Raw genomic sequence first — 19,731 nt, 5'->3', positions numbered from 1 at the left:
GCAAAGAACAGAAATCAACAATCCAAAAGCCGGTTTCTTTGAAACGAAAAGATCATCAAAATGGATAAATCTTTAACTAAAATGAACACAAAGAAAAAATGTAAGACTGAAATGGCAAAAACACAGAAGTAAGAGAGCAGCCATTACTACCATCCTTACAGAAACAAACAAGGTGCTCACGCACCACCACAAGTGACTGTACGCCACTGAGTGACGTTATCACGGACCACCATGAACAGCTGTATGCCAGTCAGTGAGGTTATCACGGACCACCATGAACAGCTGTATGCCACTGAGTGAGGTTATCACGGACCACCATGAACAGCTGTATGCCATTGAGTGACGTTATCACGGACCACCATGAACAGCTGTATGCCATTGAGTGACGTTATCACGGAACACAATGAACAGCTGTATGCCATTGAGTGACGTTATCACGGAACACATGAACAGCTGTATGCCATTGAGTGACGTTATCACGGAACACCACAAACAACTCTACACCCATCACTGAAGAAACCTCTATGACACAGACAAGTTACCAGAAAGACATAAACTACTGCAATCAACTCAAGAAGACAACAGAAATGCTGAGCAGACCTAAAATAAGCAAGAGACTGGACTGGTCATCCAAGAAACATCACACAAAGACAAGTCCAAGACCAGACGACTTCACTGGTGAATCCTACAAACATTCAAGAAGATTAACAACGATCCCTTGTGAACTCTTCCAAAAATAGAAGAGGAGGGAACATTCCCAATTCAGTCTCTGAAGCATGATACCAAAACAAGACAAAGAAGTTGTAAGGAAAAGGCACTACAAACCAGTATCCCTCAAAACCCACACAAAACCTCAACAAAATGCTAGTAAAATTGAACCCAGCAACGTACACAAGAATGGTCTACAATGACCAAGGGGGCTAATCCTCAGGGTGCAATGCTGGCTTGACGTCAGCACGTGCTCAGAGCAATAGAACCTGCCAACAGAGGGAGGGTAGGGGATGCAGAAGTCCAAGGCCCTTTCTGATGGAAACACTTGGCAGTCTGGAAGTAGAAAGAAACATCCTTAACCTGATAGATGTTGTTGAGTGCCTTCGAGTCAGTTACAACTCACAGTGACCCTTTATAGGGTTTCCGGGGAGTGGCTGGTGAGCTTGAACCACAGACCTTACAGTCCAGCGAATTAACCCACAGCACCACACCAGGACTTCAACCTGATATATGGCATCTATGAAAAACCTACAGTGAGGATAAGCACTGGACTGCTAACTACAAGGTTGGCACTGGCAGTTAAAACTCACCAGCAGCCCCATGGAGAAAGATGAGGCTGCCCGCCCCCATAAAGATGTACAGTCTGGAAATCCTACAGAGGGTCACTGTGAGTTAGCATCACCTCCATGGCAGTGGGTAATAAAACCCCCGAATATGCAGCCCACCTGAGCATAGGTAACAAGCAGGTACCGTGCCTGAACAGAATTTAGAGGTTCTAGTACAACCCACTCCCCAGGTCAGCTTGTTTGTCTTCATCGCACCAGAACGTGATGTCGGTGCTCCTCTTTGACAGGGGCTTGCAGGGTGCTCTCTCACCCACCTGGTACCCACGAAGAAGGAAGATGGAAGTGGTCCTCCCCTGACCACTCCCTCTATACCAAGAGGCCTCAAACAGGACCCTGACCAGGCCCCCTGACTTTAATTCTGGGGTCTCCCACTACACACTCCATTTCTGATGGGCAGGACTGTGCATCTCCCGTGACCAGCTTTGCACGCTGTGCCTTTCTGCCCATCTGCCCACGATGAGCTCATGAACAGGGGCATTTAGCCCAACCCTTGACTTCTGGCCCTGCCCCGCTGCTGCCTCCAACATCTCAGAACGGGGGGGTGGGGTGGGGTGGTGTCCCAGGTGCTGGCGCTCATGAAGACCAAGCCTCCACACAACAGAAACAGGCTTAGTTACAGCTGCTTGGCCTAGCAGGTTTTCAAGGGCTACTAAAGAGCTGACTAAAATCAGACTTCTGACTCAAGTGGCAGAACAGTCTAGAAGAAAAAAAAAAACCCAATATGGCCGGAGCTGGGGGTCAGGGTGAGCAGGAAGTAGATCTTCTACAAACCATGAAAGACATCCACAAGATGCTGACACTAGGCTTTCTCTAGCTGACAAGATGTGACGTGACCTTCATGTTTTTCTTCACAGTTGGCCCTCCATATCCGTGAGTTCCGTATCCATGGATTCAACCAACAGAGGAGAGAAAACATTGTGGCAGAAGGGGAAGCAATGAAGCAGCCAGAGCAATCCCTCAACAGCAATGAGGGATCGTAAAGTGCTACGCATGCTTTAGGTACTGTAAGAACCTAGAGACGATTTAAAGTATGTGTGTGGGCTATATGCAAACACGACACCATTTTATACAAAGGACATGAGCATCCGTGGATTTTGCTATCCCCGGGGGACCTGAAACCAATCCCCCGTGGATACCAAAGTAAACTGCAACTTCTGAATATTGATTTTCTTTTTAAAAACAACCCCTCATTTTGCAAAAAGCCAGAAACAAAGTATTTTGATTTGAATGTTGGCTGAGGTCATCTTTGAAGATCCGTTGGGCTGTACATTTCACAGATCTGATGATTCCAATCCTGGCATGCTAATGGAAGAGCATGTTCTGATCACAAGCTGGGTGCACGCCTTCCTCCATTTGCTGGGAAGCCCAACGTCAGAGATTGAATTGTGTGCTGCCCCCGTCCCCCCCATCCCCACCATATGTATTAACTTGACAGGTCATGATTCTCAGTGGTTTGACAATTATGTAATAATGTAATACGGCCGTTAATGGCTAATTTGTCATAATGTGATTTGAGATGACAATTAGGACTGCTAACTTGGCATGGGCTGAAATACCCTTAATCCCGTCACAACCCAGCTCTGTCAGGGAGCTTCTCAGGGCGAAACTTGCACCATCTTTTATCTTACAAAGTAAAAAAAAGGGGAAGAGGCATGAACAAAGACAGAGGGGCTTACTACCACCAGACAGAAGAGCTAGGAGTGGGTGGTGGTCTTTGGATCTGGGGTCCCTGCATGTGAAGCTCCCAGATCCAGGGGAATGACTGATGCCAGGACACATGGAAAGCACCAAGGGATGCTGGGTCTACTGATGCTGAAAGGAGACAAGGCCCTTTTCCCAGAGGCCACAAAGAGAAAGCCTTCCCCTCTAGTTGGCTCTCTGAATTTGGACTTCTCACCTCCTAAACTGTGAACCAACAAATGTTTGTTACAACCATCCTCTTGTGGTATTTCCGTTACTGCAGTGCTAGAGAACTAAGAGACCTGTGAAGAAGGCCACGGTCCCAGCTTCCCAACAGCTCCTGCCTCTTAGAAGGGCAAGTCCCTGTTAGTGAATGTTTTACCTGGACAGGTGGTTCAATGGCTATCCAGGCAGGAAGCATCAGACTGGGGTTGAGAGGCTGGGTCCCGACGCGAAAGTAAACACCACCCCTGGAATCACAGGCCCAGATGTGCTGATTTCCACATGCCAAGCTTGTCAGTGTTATAGCCCCTGTGGACAGAGGGAAAGGACAGACAGTGGAATCACCTCTGTGCAAGGACTCTTCTTGACGCTGCCAACCTTGTTTCTGTGCTTCAAAGGGAAGGAGGGGACTGCACTGGGAGTGACCACTTGGCAGGGTGATGAGTTGAGTCACTTTTATATGGCCTTCTTGCCATGGTCTTGTGACGCCTACAAAATGATGCAAATAAGGTGCTTATGGCTCACCAAAGATATTGGACAGCTTTGCAAATAATGCATGAGGTGCTGTGGAAGCGCTGTGGGGGCGGGACCATGTAAATAAGGTATATGGAACGCTAACAAGGAGATTGGTCAGTTTGGTCATCCTGCTAGGCTTAAAATGAGTCGTCGGTGTGGCGGTGCATAATCACTTGACTTCAAGGTTGGTTTGAACTGCAAGGTCAGCAGTTCAAACTCACTAGCCACTCCTCCGAAACCCTAAACAGGGTCCTTATGAGTCAGAACTGCTCAGTGGTAATTAACAACAACACTTGAGGTGGGAAGAAGGAACTCACAACCACCAAGGAAAGCCAGGAGTGGACCGCGTCCTTTAGACCTGGGGTTCCTGTGCTGAGAACCTCCTAGAGCCAGCAAACAGAGAGAGAGCTGGAACACCGGAGCTGCGTGAGATGGCGAGACTCAGCAGAACCCAGAGACCAACATGAGATAGCACAGCGGGCTTCCTGGCCCACGTAGCAAGGCAGCTCTAGCGCATTCGTCAACCCAAGGAGCGAGAAAGCTGAGCTCTTTTGGGCAAGAGGCTTCTGGTGGTGTGGGGCACCCCAGGCACTTATTGGTGGGGCTAACGAGCTTTGTAACACTGGCTCGAACACAGCAGAGCCCTGAAGAGCTGTATCCTGAGTCGTTCCTGACCCTGAATCGTAGCCTGTTACTTCCTTAATAATCCCATAACTGTGAGTATGGGCTGTGAGTTGTGTGTGGCCTTTGCAATGAATTATCCCACCCAGCAGAGAAACAGAGAGTGACGTGGGAGGGACGGTTGGTGTCAGAAATGGTAAAAAGATAGGAGGGTGGAGGTACATCTGATCTCATAGGAAAACATCAGCTTTGGGCTGATGCGGAGGATGGTTATCCTCCCTCCCTTATGAAGTTACAGGACCTCTGATGCCACCCCACCACTTTTACAACTCTGATACCAAAGTGTCCAATCTGTTCTGGCCCATTCACACCAGGTGTGCAGACTTTGCTGGCCACACACAGACCTCCACCACCCACCTTCTTTCTGTTGCCCTGTGTGGAGGCTTGCACGCTGCTGAGATGCAGGGCCTGTGTCACGAGGGTTTCAAACACCAGCAGGGTCACCCGTGGTGGACTGGTTTAACAGAGCTCTCAGCAAAGACTAAGAAGGAAGACCTGGCAATCTACATCTATAAACAAGCCGGTGAACACGCTGGATCGCGCCAGACCACTGATGGCTCCTTGGGGAGCACCGTCAGGAAGGGATGGCCTGGTGAAGCCGTGGGTCAGCAGGGTCGGACGTGTCAGCACAATGACCGCAATGGTGGACTCCAACATGCTGCTGAGGGTGAAGATGGTGTGGGACGGGGCTCTGCTCTGTCCCCTGTTCCACCTAAGGGCGCTGCAGTAAGCTGGAATTGACAGTTGACAGTGGTCACCTGCTATCGGTCTGTTACCTTACTGCACGGAAACACAACAGTTGGCGGACCCAACGTGTGCTGTTATGAACCAGGCATCCAGGAGCATTCTTGTGGAGGGCTCCTTGTGCACAAGTGTTGGTTGGTTTTCCTGGGTAAGTGCAGGAGTGGAACTGCTGAGCAGGTGGGTAGATGGGATTTCTGTGTGTGCACACCTCTCCAGCACCCGGTGTCTGCTGGCACTTCTCCAGCCACGGTTTCCATGTGCATGCCTCCGGTAACTAAACTGGCATTGAGTACCTTTCATGTGCTCACAGGGCATTTACATAGCATTTTCTGTAAAGTGGCTGCTTGAGCCTTTTGCCCCTTTTAAAAATTGAAAGTCTATCTTCTGATTGTGGAGTTGGAGGAATTCTTTGTCTACGCTGGATACAGCCTATACTTGTTGTGTTGTGAAGTGCCGCCGAGTTGGTTCTGACCCATAGCAACCCTGTATAGGGTTTCCGAGGAGCAGCTGGTGAACTTAAACTGCCGACCTTGCTGTTCAAATGGCTTTGCAGTCTGGTGCACTAACCCGCAGCGCCACACCAGGCCTCCAAGCCTATATTAGACGGCTTCAAAAACTCGTGGGAACATTCCATTTTCCTGGAACTTTCTGAAGCCCTTTTGCATGCGTCCTGTGAAGACGACCTCGCTGTCTTTCATTTTCTTAAGTGAATGAGCAGAGGTGTTTCATCTGGGGACCCTCTGATGATGTTTAAACAGAGACGTGGAGCAGTTGTGTTGGTGGAGGTGCTGTCTGGGGAAGCGTGCGGTTCCCAGCCACCTCCCACAGCTGTCACCTGCACCAGGTGACATGTGGTCTGTGGACTCTGCCAGGTGGACACTGTGTCCTGTGCCTTCAGTTATGATGACATCTTAACTCAATACCACACGAGAATGAACACTGTTCCTTCATGCGCTTCCAAAGGCGGAGATCCCGCGGAGACTTGGCTGTGCTTTCTCTTCATCTTCCACAAAACGGCCCCATCGGGGAGTTCACGCTGACCCCCTGCAACTCCAGCGTGCACACACTCCCGGGGTGGTACTGTAAGAACAGCACTTGGACTGTGAACCACAAGGTAAGCAGTTCAAACCCGCCAGCTGCTCCTCAGAAACCATCCACAGAGTCACTAAGAGTTGGAACCAACTGGATGGTACTTAACAGCCTTCCACAGAGCAGACGTTTTCCCTTTAGGGTGGTTTTTAAACATTGATTTTCCAGCCAAGAAGGGTATTTATTTGGTGTTTTACTGTTCCTATAATACTCTTCCACGTAAGTAACTGCATAGAATCCTATTTGTCACCCAAAGGCGTAACCCGACATTATTTTTGTTAAACACGGGAGCCCAGAATTAAATTACCTATTACATCATTAGTTTGCTAAACAATGCCTGACATAATGCATATTTAAGCATACCGGTGAAAAGAAATGTTAAAAAGCATTTTAAATATTTGTTAAGTGATGCAAATTTTCTTCCCCAAAGTAGGATTATTATAACTCAAGCCTCTGCCAGTAGGCCGTTCAATGGAGGAATCCTCCCTCTTTCATCTTATAGCAGCGAGTGACTTGGCAGCTTGTTCATGGGCAGGGATGCTATGTCTTAAAAATGAAATGACAGGTCAAACCGTGTTTGTGATCTGACACTCGAGACTGTTGTCACCAACACTCCAATTTCTGCTGGTGGTTTTGAGAAGACCAGCGAGACATCCCAGACCTTGCAATGGCCACCCGAGGTTGGACAGCTCAGTGAGCAACGAGGGATAAGGGACGACTTCTGTTTTGTATGTTTCCAGTGTCAGAACACACAAAGCCAGGTGTTAAGACCAGAGATGAATGCAACTCCTCCCTCTCAAGTGCTTCTAGGACCTACCTCCCCCTCCCAACGGCCCAGGAGCCCAGCTGAGACCTCCCCCACAGGGTGAATCCTGACTCGGGCCAGGCTGGTTATCTGCACGCTAGGCAGTTTTGATTACCAGCAACGAGCCAAATATAGCATCAGAACTCACACCCCAGCAAGGTGTCTTAACACCAACTTCTCCAGACGGTTTCCGTGTCCCTCTGGGCAAGGGGGAGAGCATACAGCCTGCTTGCACAACTTGGTACCTGCATGTAACAGCACCTCACAACAACAACACGGTCAGACAGAAAACTGCACCCTCACAGGAACGAGGCCTGTCAGACTGCAGCCACCGGGAAGGAGAGGAGTGAGTGGAGTGCTTGGGGACAGACTCCAGGTAGACTGCACAGGGCGGGAGAGTGAAGCTCTAACAAGGTGACCAGGGTGTAAACCATCACTCTCTAGGACCCTGGCAGCTTACACACCATCCCTGCCAGAAGCCACAGGAGCAGCATGGGCAGAGGGGGCAGCCCTACCTAGCTGGGAGAGATCCAGCCGAGTCCAGTGCATCCCTGTGGGGCAGCTCCGGGACAGCGTCCGGATAAACACCTGCCCGAGGCTGTCCAGTGCCCAGAGCGCGTCCTGGCAGGCGGCGTAGGCCCTCATCTCAGCGTCGGGGGGCAGCTGCACGGTGGAGGGTCGAGACTGGGCGCTCTGGGTGCTGACACGGCAAAGGTCCTTGGTGCTGTGACATAGCCACAGGGAGCTTCCTGCGGGGAGGGCACGGGTCAGTGAGGCTGGACCCCAAGCTCCCCGCTACTCCCACCTGACTTCATCCCCCCAGGTGGAGAGTCCACAAGGCAGAAGCAAGAAGTCAGAGGGCGTACCATTGAGGGGGAAGCAAACCCGAAATGACAGTTTGAAATGAGAAGAAAGCAGAGCTTCTGGGATTTACAAAGACTATCATGTAGTCCTGGTATGGCGCTGTAGGGTAAGCACTAGACTACTAATCACAAGGTTGGCGGTTCAAACCCACCAGTGGATCCTTGGAACCGACTTGTCGGCACTCAACAACAATTGTGCTGGGTTGTGAAAGTGTTTAACATGTTCAGCTATTTGAGTCTACCGGAGGTGCTTGGAAGAAAGGCCTGGCAATCTCCTTGTGAGAACTCAGCCATTCAAAACCCTGTGGAGCACATTTCCACTCTGACACACATTGGGGCGCCACAAGTCAGGAGTCAACTTGACAGCAACTCTTGCTGTTACCTTGGGTATTTTATAGTCTTGAAGTGGAACAAGGCACTGGAGCATTTTCAAGCAGAATGTTCTAGTTTCCCAAAAGGCAAAGGAGGCTATCATCAGCCCTCAAACATAAGATCAGCAGTTCCTCAGGAGGAGGGAGCGCCCACTACCCGACCTCCCAGTCAGCTCGAAAGTTGGGTCGCCTGCCTTTTCCAGCCTTACTTCTAAGAGATCCTGTTCTGCCCTTTTTATAGGGTTAATGTTGTCATTAAATGCCATGATAATGACCCTGTATAGGGTTTCTGAGGCTTTAAATCTTTTTGTGGGAGCAGAAAGACTCATCTTTCTCCCTTGGAGCATCTGGTGGGCTCAAACTGCCAACCTTGTGATTCACGGTCCAGTGCTTAGACTATGGAACTACCAAGCTACCCAGGGTTAAGAGATGCTTGCTTAAAATGTAAGCAATCCTCTGACAAGTTCCACTCTGAGTCATAAAACATCAAATAGGTCCACATCCCTTATCTACAACGTGTGACCACACTGGGCATGCCCTGTATTGCCTTGGTAGGTGGCTGAGGAAAACTAGAAGGAGCCTCCTGTTGGTCCAGGTCAGGTTTTGCTGCCAAATGAACTTGTGCTGAACTTGGGAAACAGCTTTCTAGATTTTCAGAATTGTAGCCAGAGAGGAGGGGAGTGTGCGCTTAGTGGACTAAACCCCTGCTTCCAAGAGGGCCAAAGTAGAGCCCACACCCAACCCTGGGATAGTCCTGGGAGGACAGGGCCTAGTTACCCCGGCACTCTGAGAGAGGAAGGTCTGTGTGGGGCATGAATGTGGGACACGACTGGAGAAAAGGGGAGTGAGGAGGTGACAGGAAGGTGCTGAGGAAGCTAGCTCCTAGGGGCAGCTGGCCATGGCCCCGCAGCGTTCTGCTGAGTAGCCTCGGCCACATTGTGCCACCTTCACACCCAGGCAGCCTTGCTGCAGCTGCTGGGCCCCGGGCTCCATGGGAGCTGGCCCACCACACCACATCTTCTGTCTGAGGCCCGGGCACTCGCCATCGCCGAGGCAGTCACAGGCAGACCGCAGTTTGACTTTGCCAACAGCCAACCCATGCCCCATATTTCTCCACCAACCTTCCCGTGAGGGAGCTGTGGAGGCCAGCACAAAGGCCCATTTTGCTGCCGAAGCTGTCCCGTGGGGAACCACGTTATTCCAGTAAGTGCCTGCAGGAAACACACAAGAATGTAGGAAAGGAAAAAAGAAAAGAAATCCAGGTTAGAGCTCAAGTCCTAGGGAACAGCTGACCCTCAAAGCCCCTAACAGTGAGCCCTAAAAACACCCACCCCGCGGCCATGGCAAGCCCATGTGCTACAGAGCAGAATTGCCCCACAAGGTTTTCTGGGCAGTAGTTTTACAGGAGATTGGCAGGCCTTACTTCCGTGGCGCTGCCAACCTTTCGGTTCATAGCTAAGCGCACCACCTCACAGCAAATTCTAGAGTGTTCTTACAATAGGAAGTAAGAGCAAGGAGTGACAGCCCACCTTCCCTTCTTTCCTGGGGGCCACCAGGCAGTGCCACAATCTTGTCCTGGTCAAGGGGGAGGCCCCCAGGGGAAGAAAGGAGAGAAGTGAACATTTATTCACAGAAATGCACCCAGCTGCCCTTGTGAATTTACACATTCTCCCAGATATGGTCCGAGCCTTCCATTTCCAACCCAAACCCAAAGTCCTGTTTCTGGTGCATCAATTCCGACTCCTCAAGACCCTGATGTCTTATAGCCGCTGTGTTACCAAGGCTCAGCCCCACTTTCTACACTGATGAGAGTTCTCACTCAAGGAAGGAGAATCTTCCCTCACTAACAAAACAGCCCACTGCCAGCAAGTCGGCTCTGACTCCTAGCAACCCCATAGGACAGAGCAGAAACGCCCCACATGGACTCTGAGACTGTCCATATTTACGGAAGCAGACTGCCTCAGCTTTCTCCTGTGGAGCAGCTGCTGGGCTCGAACTGCCGACCTTTCAGTGAGCAGCCCAGACCTTAGACACACAGCCACCATGGCTCCTCTTCTCTCACTAGGAGAGGTTTTAGGTTTGGGGGGAATTTTGCATTAAGTATGAAGTTATGAACCTAACACGGGAGTCCTGGTGTGGTACTGCAGGATCACCACTGGACTGCTAACCACAAGGTCTGTGGTTCAAACCCACCGGCTGCTCCTCGGAAACCCCACACTGAGTTGCTATGGGTCTGAACGGACTCTGATGGCAGTTAACAACAACGAACCTAACAACAAGTCCGTTTGCTCTTCTTCTACCGTAGTGGGCTCCCAGGGGGAAGAGACCACATACCATCCAGACACTGGGATGCCAAGTCTGAGGAGTGAAGAGTCAAAATAGAAAAATGGTTCAGTGTGACCGTGGCTAATGTTACTGAAGAGTAACTGTGAAGGGTATTACCATGGCACATGTTCTACTACCTATGTGCTTACCGTAATACTTAGAAATATACATAATAAACAAGTGGAAATGTCTCCTCTAAAAAAATGAAAAAAAAAAGGAGCAAAACTCATGGCAGAACATAAATCACACTGCAGTTCCAAAGGCCCACACCACCAGTGGCTGTGAGAAACCCCACACAGGGTTGCTATGAGTGGGAACTGACAGCGCACAATGACAACATAGCACTGGACTCAACCAGCTTAGAAAGCTGAGCTGGTAAGGAGCCCTGGTGGCATGGTGATTAAGCACTTGGTGGCTAACTGAAAGGTTGGTGGTTCAAATCCACTAGACACTCAGGAGAAATACATGGCAGTCAGCTTCTATAAAACTTTCCACCTTGGAAACCCTAGAGGGCCCTTCCAGTCTGCCCTGTAGGGTCGCTGAGTCGGAGATGACTCGACACAAACAGGTCTGGGGGTGGTGTGAGGCTCTTCAAGCGTGTGCCCTCTGGTGAAGTCGCCCACCTCTGAGACTGCCCTTGGCGACATGAAGCTCGTTCCTGCCAGACGACAGCCAGACACCCACAGTGTTGACGCCCAGAAGGCTGGGTTGGCACTGGGGCTGCTGAGACCAGAAGGCCATGCGCAACTTGTCTGCCACCTTCTCGACGGGTGCTTGGGCCGCGGTGGCCGCCGAGTGCGTGGCGTGGATGAGTGTCTGGAAGAGGCTGCCCTGGTCGAACACCACGTAGTCGGTGATGCTCACCTGGAGGGAAGAGGAGCAGAGCGCGGTCTGAGTGCTGCCACACGTGAGCACCTTGGGTGGGTTCCGGTCACCTCCACACTCCTGACTGTCCAGTTACAGGTGACCACACACCCAGACATGTGTGTGTGTGTGCACTCAGACGTGTACAAACACACACCAGTGTACAAAAGGGTCAACACAAGTCTCCTTGGGCACCGCCATGCTGCCTACTCAGTACTTTGGGGGGTCTGAGTTCAAAGGGAAGGAAATGTTCAATTTCCCTCTTTTCACATCTGCGGTTAGCCTACCCCTGCCTCCCACAACACCTTTCATTCCAGTCTGTGTGAGACAGGGTCATTTTGCTTTTCAATTTAAGTCTGTCCAAGAGACAAAGTAGGATGCTTAGCATCAAAATTTAGGTGGAAACTGGCTTCAGAATTAGGGTGATCACATGACAAGTGACCTACACCAGGAGGACCACTAAGTCTGTGGGGCCAACAGCACGAACCAGCCTCATCCTGGGCATCTGAGCAGCCTCTTTCTGGCTGGACAGCGCTGGGGCTACAAGTTCAAATTCCACGTGGTTTTCCCTCGCTGTCTCACTCGACCCTGTGGGGTCTGATCCGAGAGAACGACAGTAGCACAAAGGCCCTGGTCCTTACGAGACTGTCACCTCCTTCCCAAGTCATGAAAGGTGACCCTGCTCACACCTCCTCTTCCTCAAAGTGTTTTCCTTTCCAGGCATGCGTGGGAAAGTTCCTTTCTTTGTAGAAACACCATTTACTCAGAGAGCTTTCCAACAAGCAGACATGTGAGTTTTAATTGTGGGTTGAAATTTCAAACCTATTGTCTCATCTCTTTTCTTAGCATGTTTGTTCAGAATTAAACTTAATTATTACCTAGCTCATCAGAGAGATGTTGCTGGGTTTATTTAGCATCTAATGATAAACTTGTCAACAACATCACCAACACAGCCTGCCCCAGGTTTCAGGATAGAGGGGGTGAGAGGGAAAGCACTTGGCATTTCTGAAGAACAGCACATTGCGTGAATTCTTCTTGTCCAGCCTGACCTCGCTGGTCTCCAAAGGGAGGGGCAGGGGAGAGGTGTGCACCCGCCGCCTCGGGCCCCTGGCACACAGGGCCAGCTGAATGCCTACTTGCCACCAATGGTCGTCGTCCCCCTGCGGCTTCTTGGAAACCATGCCGGTTCTGAACCACAGATTTCCACGGGTATCCAGGGCCCAGAGCGTCTGCCGGTCTCCAAGGGCAATGCAGACGGGCTCCAACGCCTGCCGCTCACTGGGAAGGAGAGAGCTCAGAGTCAGCACCCCAGCAGGTCCCACCCGTGAGGAGCCCATCTTCATTTCTGGGAAGAGGGTTTGAGTTTGGAAGGAACTGCCTAAGCATCCTAAGTTGCTTCAAGGCCTGGTAGCTTCTGAAAGTCTTACTCAGTGAAGGCTCCACAGGGGAATGCCCTGAGAAACAAGAAGGTTCATCTACTGCTCAAGGCCTAAGAACCTCCACACCTCTCTTCCCCCTCACTTTTCTGCAGCTGTCCTCATGGATGCACTCAGCTGGGAACACGCTGCCTACCCTGTCCATCTGGGGACATCCTTGTCCACTCCAAGGCTCGGCTCAGGTCACACCCCAGGAAGTCAGCAGCCCTCAGCCAACAAGCACCTTGGGTTTAGGACCAGCTCTACTAGCTGTCAAGGAAGCCTGGTGGTGCAGTGGGCTAGAGGAGGCCATCTGCTTGGTGAAGATTTGCCGCCTCCAAGGCCCCATGGAGCAGGCCTAGCCTGTCCTGTGAGACGCTAGGACTCGGAATCCACTGGACGGCAGGACGCACTAACTACTGTGACCCCCCACGCTGGACTGGGAGCTCCTGGAGGGCAGGGTTATGTCTTAGTCATCTCTGTCCCCAGCAGAGTTCCGGCACAGAATAAAGCCCCAAACCAGTTGTCATGTTGCTGCCGACTCATGGTGGCCCCAAGTGCAACACTGTGGCAGGTTGCCAGACCTTTCTTTCCAGGTGCCTCGGGGTGTCCAATCTTTTGTGTTCACTGCCTGCCCACCCAGAGACGTTTGGCACCCAATAGGTACTCACTACAGGCTTCCTGAAAGGAGCTCTGGTAGCGCAGAGGTTACAAATCAGGCTGCTAACCTCAGGGTCAGCAGTTCCAAACTATCAGCTGTTCCGCAGGAGAAAGATGAGGCGTTCTGTTTCCGTAAAGATTTACAGCCTCAGAAACCCTGTATAGGATCGCTATGAGTCGGAACCGACTCCACGGCACATAACCACCACCATTCACAGGCTTTCTGAATCTCTGTAAATTCATACCAAGGATATCCGAATCTAATTTTTCTAAGGATCTCTGGTAGCGTAGTGGTTACTATCAGGTTTATAATCGGGCTGCTATTCTCACAGTCAGCAGTTCGAAACTACCAGCTATTCTGTAGGAGAAAGATGAGGCTTTCTGCTCCCGTAAATTTACAGCCTCGGAAACCCTGTACAGGGTCGCTATGAGTTGGAACCGACTCCACAGCACATAACAACAACAACAAACTCATACTTTTGGAGTCCTGGTGTGGTGCTACAGGACTGCAAGGTCAGTCTGAACAGCAACGTCGGCAGTTCAACCCCACCAGCCTGTCTTCAGAAACATCAGACAAGGTCGCTATGGGTCAGAACTGATTCGACACTTTCTTAACATCTCAGACTTTAACAGTTGTTATTGTTGTAAGGTGCTGTGGAATCAGTTCCAACTCACAGTGGCCCTGTATAGGGTTCCCGAGGCTATAAATCTTTACGGAAACAGAAAGCTTCATCTGTCTCCCTTGGAGTGGTTGGTGGATTTGAAACTGCCAACCTTGTGGTTAGCAGTCTAATGCCTATCCTATAATTCCACCAGAATATCCTAATCTAATTTTTCTAAGGACTTTCACAGTAGTTTTGAGAATTCTGTAACTAAAATCTTGAACGTCAGAAGTGACCCAATTTCAACTGACAGAATGAAAGTAAAAGAAAACTATCTGTCCTGAAACCAGTCTGGAGTCTGAGCTGAAACTGCCTGACAGTGGGAAGCTCTGGATGGATCAGTGGTCAGGAGGCGTGGGGCCGGCACCTGAGCCTGAGCCCCGTCCAGTTGCCTGAGCCAAGAGGAGACAGAAATTCTTCAGGCTCTTGCTGCTCGAGCAGTTCCGGAGCCCAGTATGGCCATGAAAACCGCCAGGGAAAGGCTCAGACCAGGAAATGAAGCGTGGCCCTGGCCCTCTGGGATACCTGACGATGTCACATTTCCACTGCTCGCCCTCGGGGCAGAAGCTGCTCACACCCTCTCGGTACAGCAGGGCCCGCTGCTCCGTCAGGGCCCACACCACGCTGTTGCGGGCTGTGATCTGGGACAGTGGGTATGGGCAGTCGACCTTCACAGCTCGGGCACACGGCCGGTCCACGCTGAGGCCTATGAAGGACCAACAAGGAGACCCCAAAGACAAAGGACAGCAGTCAGATCACACGCCTCCTTGTTTTTCTTTGGCAGTATTTTGCTGTATTCTTTAACAACATGTGTTTTTTAAAGTTTGATCCACAGAAAACAGTTAAGTGTAGTATCTGGGAGCACAGTGGCTCCCCATAGGATAAACACTCCACATAGGATAAAACAAGCTCACCAGTTTTTCTGCAGGAGAAAGGTGAGTGTTCTGTTCCCACAAAGATTTACAGCCATAGAAACCCTACATTTCGTGTTGCTATGTATCACAACCGTCTTGATGGCACTTAACAACAAGTGTTACTATCTACCTGAAGCATTGTCAGGTGTTTGGTAACTGTCAGTGAGGGAATGACAATTCAGAATTCTCTGCTGTTGTGAAGCAATTTCTTCTGAAGGAAATTCTGAGGGGAAACTGCGAGAGCCGAGAGCAGGAAAGCAGCTCACTGGGAGTCAGGTGGGCCCAGGACTGGGGCAGCCTTTAGAGCTGGCTGTGTTGTGCCCCACGTCTCCTGCTCTGGAGAGCTGTGTGTCTCGGGGCCTTGACTCGCAGAGGGGCCTCAGTTGCTAATGGAGTGTGTGCGTGTAGCTGTCTCTGGCCTCTATCCCCCCTCCCCCCTCAGCTTTTACATGGCATGTGTCAGGAAGTTAAGTTCCACAGCTAACAGAAAAGCTTGAAATCCTGGGCTGCTAGCCCGGGCTGTCCCCTTCCTCTCTGGCCTGTCTTGGGCAGACACTGCTACCTCAGTGGAGCTGGCCAAGAGCCAGCACCCAAACCTAGTACACCACCCTCAGATCTCATCATCACTTTTGCTCTTAGGTCTGTTTCTCACATCTGCTCCTAGGAATAGCACAGACACTATGGAACTTGTTACAGCCCAAGTTCAGGATCAGGCCGCAGAGACCATAATCCAGGAGGTGTGGGCGGGGCCGTCCCCTGAGACTTCTGTTAATGACACTCCAGTGCTCCTAGGAATAGCACAGACACTATGGAACTTGTTACAGCCCAAGTTCAGGATCAGGCCGTAGAGACCATAATCCAGGAGGTGTGGGCGGGGCCGTCCCGAGACTTCTGTTAAGGACACTCCAGTGCTCCCGGGAGCTGGAGGTAGAGGAGGAAGTGTGGTGTGTGCACCTTCACGAGCTGTCATCACCTTACAGGGACGGCTTAGCCCCACCCCTGGCGAGGCTGTCCAGCAGGGTCTGAGCACAGGCAGCTGGGGTGCCCAGTTCTCCTACGTCGGGGGCAGAGCCTGAGGAGGAGGAGGAGGAGCAAGGCCTCAGTCTCAGAGACTCACAAGTGGAGTCAGAATGCTCCCCTGGAGTCAGCACTATATAACGGTCCGAAGACCCGTCCTTTCCTCAATCTGATCTGCCTCCTAACAGACAAGCAGGACCTCCGCCCGCCAGCATCCTGTCCCACAACGACACGTCAGCTGCTTCGGGAAAACCTCTTACCACTCTGTTGAGGTACACTGCACGGATGCTAGCTGAACTTTTCCCACCGGCTGAAGATTCCCCAAGGGCGGTTCCCTAGGAAAAGCTGAACTGCTTTTAGAGGAAAGTATTTCTCCTCGTGCTTTTCTGACCCACGTGGAAATAAGTACACAGAAGTCAGGCTCTAGCCTGCCTGAGGACCCCATCACACTTGAGCTGCTCTCTCCTTTTTCTGGCTTCCTGCTGTGGGACCTGGGAGCTACGCCTGTCCACTCTGGCCCAAGCTCCTCCTGGGCTCAATGTGTATCACAGGAAACTGCTCGTAAAGTCCAAGTGACCACTTCTCTTCTCCCAGGGGTGTTCCACTTACCTGGGATGTCAGCATCTTTATGGCCGTGACTGCGCTGTTTGTCACTAACCAAGCAGGGCGCAGCATGAAGGAACTATATCAGAATCCAGGGACGCCTGACTCCACCATACTCACCTGTCTGCAGGTACAGATCTCCATTTGTCCTGACGATCCAAGCTGTGTCATCGCTCAGTGCCACAAACACTGTCTGCGGCAGCGCTTCATACCAGTGCCGCTTGCCTTTGACAGTCACTTTCCCACAAGCAAACGCGCGGTTGGATTTCTGCTCGATCTTCCAGAGAAGGGCTCCTGTAACGAAGACGACCAGCCTACTCGTTTTCCAGCCGGTGCTGAGAATTCTCTGTGAAAACCTCATTCTACACTCAGCGGGAGAGACTCCTAGAGCACACCCTGGTCAGGTGGGAGGAATCAGATGCTGCCCATTCGCTGTGAGGCACTGGACATCATGACAGTTAATGTCTCCAACCTTCATTTCCTCATCTGTGCTGTGGGGACACTAGGAAGATAGCAGCCCACAGAGTGGGGCACTCCAGGACTTGCTAGTTAAAGAGCGGCAGGTTCAGGAGCCCAGCACCCAGAGATGTGTCTTAAAGTACTGGGTGACTAGTGCCTGGGAAAGTCGGAAGGACCTGAGTGGAATGGGGAGGCTGCGGTAGCATGGAGTGTGTGTGTGTGTGTGTGTGTGTGTGTTTACCATGAGGGCAGCCTGGTCGACTGGAGGGTTTGCTCCTGAAAGAGGAGAGGTAAGCCCAATACTAATACACACGCCTCCAGGGTCCCTGAGAGGGACACAGCAGAGAGCCCCCAGCAGGAAGAGATGGAGCCGCTGTGGAAACAAGGAGGGGCTTCGTAGACTGAAAACCAAGTAATTCACCTAATAAAGTAAGGAAAGAACCCAGGTTTCTGAGCGGTGAGAGCAGAGTCTAAGGATGACGTTCCAGTGACACCAGATGTGTGCTGAGGGGCTGGAAGACTCTTATTTCTGCCAGACTCCACTGAAGCTATTTGCCAGCAAGCAGGGTGAGCAAGAAAGTAAAGCAGCCTTCAACAAAGAACGGCTGTCCCCGTCACAAAGACTGAGGGCAGGAGAGACGAGATAGACAGGCCTGGATGGGGCACTGTGGACCTTCAGTCTGATGTCCAGTCTCATGTCCTGGTCCACGGAGTAGATTACCACACTCAAAACAGGCAAGCACCTCTGGTCTACTGCTCTCCCCGCAGAACAAGTAGTGGCCGACGGTAAAGGTGTCCAGTGGTAAGAGAAAAGAACCAGGTGCCAACCTCCAGCCTCGTGGGGCATCATGTATGAGAAGCGGCCTGAAGATGTCCTGAAAGAACTAATGGGTTTCTCTCTGCAGGCAGGAAGGAGGTTACCCCCAAAAGCACAATGCTCAAGACAAATAATTTCTGAAAAGGAAATCAAATCACGTGACTAAACCCCACATACCTACAGGCCAGTCTTCATGCGTTCAGCTGCTTTAAGGCAACACTGAGAAACAAACCTATTTTTCTTTATAACGGGCTGGTATATTAACCACCACTCATCTATCAGTTTGTCGTACTGTGGTGGCTTGTGAGTTGCTGTGATTCTGGAAGCTATGCCATGGGCATTTTAAACACCAGCAGGGTCATCCATGGTAGACAGGTTTCAGATGAACTTTCAGACAAAGACAGACTAGGAGGAAGGAGGGATGAACTACTTCCGAATATTTAGTCACTGAAAACCTTATGAATAGCAGAGAAACACCTCTTAGATATAGTGCTGGAAAGCGAGCCCTTCGGGTTGGAAGGCACTCAAAATGCGACTGGGGAAGAGCCGCCTCCTCAAAGTAGAGGTGACCGTGATGACGCGAATGGAGTAAAGCCCATGGGAGTAAAGTCGAAAATTGGAAGTTGTCAAAAACGAAATCGAATGCATAAACATCGATATCTTAGGCATTAGTGAGCTGAAATGGACTGGTATTGGCCATTTTGAATCTGACAACCACATGGTTTACAATGACAAAATGAAGAGGAATCGTGTTGCATTCATTGTCAAAAATAACATATCCAGATCAGTCAAAGAGGTACAACACTGTCTGTGATGGGATAATATCACTGCGCCTACAGGGAAGCCCAGTTAACACCACTATTATTCAAATTTACGCACCAACCACTAAAGTCAGTAAGGATGAAACATAAGAATTCTACCAACTTTTTCAATCTGAAATTGATCAAGCATGCAATAAAGATGGATTGATCATTACTGGTGATTGGAATGCAAAGGTTGGGAACAAAGAGGAAGAATCAGTAGTTGGAAAATATGGCCTTGGTGATAGAAATTATGCTAGAGATCGCATGATAGAATTCTGCAAAACCAATGAGTTGTATATTTCAAATACCTTCTTTAGACAGCATAAGAGACGATTATACACATGGACCTTACCAAATGGGATACACAGAAATCAAATAGACTACATCTGTGGAAAGAGACAATGGAAAAGATCCGTATCATCAGTCAAAACAAGGACAGGGGCAGATTATGGAACAGACCATCAATTGCTCATATGCAAACTCAAACTGAAACTGAAGAAAATGAAAACAAGTCCATGAGAGACAAAAAAATTATAACCTTGAATATAGCCTACCTGAATTTAGAGATCATCTGATGAACAGATTTGATTAAACACTAAAGACCGAAGACCAGAAGAGTTGTGGGATGACACCAAGAACATCATACACGAAGAAAGACATTTCTTGTCATTAAGAAGATAAGAAAGAAGGAAAAGATCAAAATGGATGCCAGAAGAGACACTGTAACTTGCTCTCCAGTGTTGAGATGCTAAAGCAAATGGAAGAAACAAGGAGGTATAAGAGTTGAACAGAAAATTTCCAAGATCAGCTCGAGAAGACAAAGTCAAATATTACAATGAAATGTGCAAAGATCTGAAGTCAGAAAACCAAAAGAGGAGAACACG

General features: G+C 50.2%; 1 protein-coding gene across 1 annotated transcript in view; it reads right to left on the bottom strand.

Moving 5' to 3' along the window:
• TECPR2 (tectonin beta-propeller repeat containing 2) overlaps positions 1–19,731 on the bottom strand; it is a 73,761-nt gene that overhangs the window by 10,193 nt on the left and 43,837 nt on the right. Inside the window, exons 10-16 of the mRNA XM_006839534.1 lie at positions 16,889–17,062; positions 14,760–14,940; positions 12,634–12,775; positions 11,257–11,497; positions 9,430–9,519; positions 7,590–7,823; positions 3,400–3,548 (exon numbers count right to left, since the gene is read on the bottom strand). Coding sequence (XP_006839597.1) covers positions 3,400–3,548; positions 7,590–7,823; positions 9,430–9,519; positions 11,257–11,497; positions 12,634–12,775; positions 14,760–14,940; positions 16,889–17,062 — 1,211 coding nt within the window. The remainder of the gene's footprint in view (positions 1–3,399; positions 3,549–7,589; positions 7,824–9,429; positions 9,520–11,256; positions 11,498–12,633; positions 12,776–14,759; positions 14,941–16,888; positions 17,063–19,731) is intronic.

The sequence above is a fragment of the Chrysochloris asiatica genome, unplaced genomic scaffold (genome assembly GCF_000296735.1).
Source record: "Chrysochloris asiatica unplaced genomic scaffold, ChrAsi1.0 scaffold00025, whole genome shotgun sequence".
NCBI lineage: Eukaryota > Metazoa > Chordata > Mammalia > Afrosoricida > Chrysochloridae > Chrysochloris > Chrysochloris asiatica.
The sequence above is the reverse complement of the archived record's forward strand: the minus strand, read 5'-3'. Positions and strand labels throughout refer to the sequence as shown.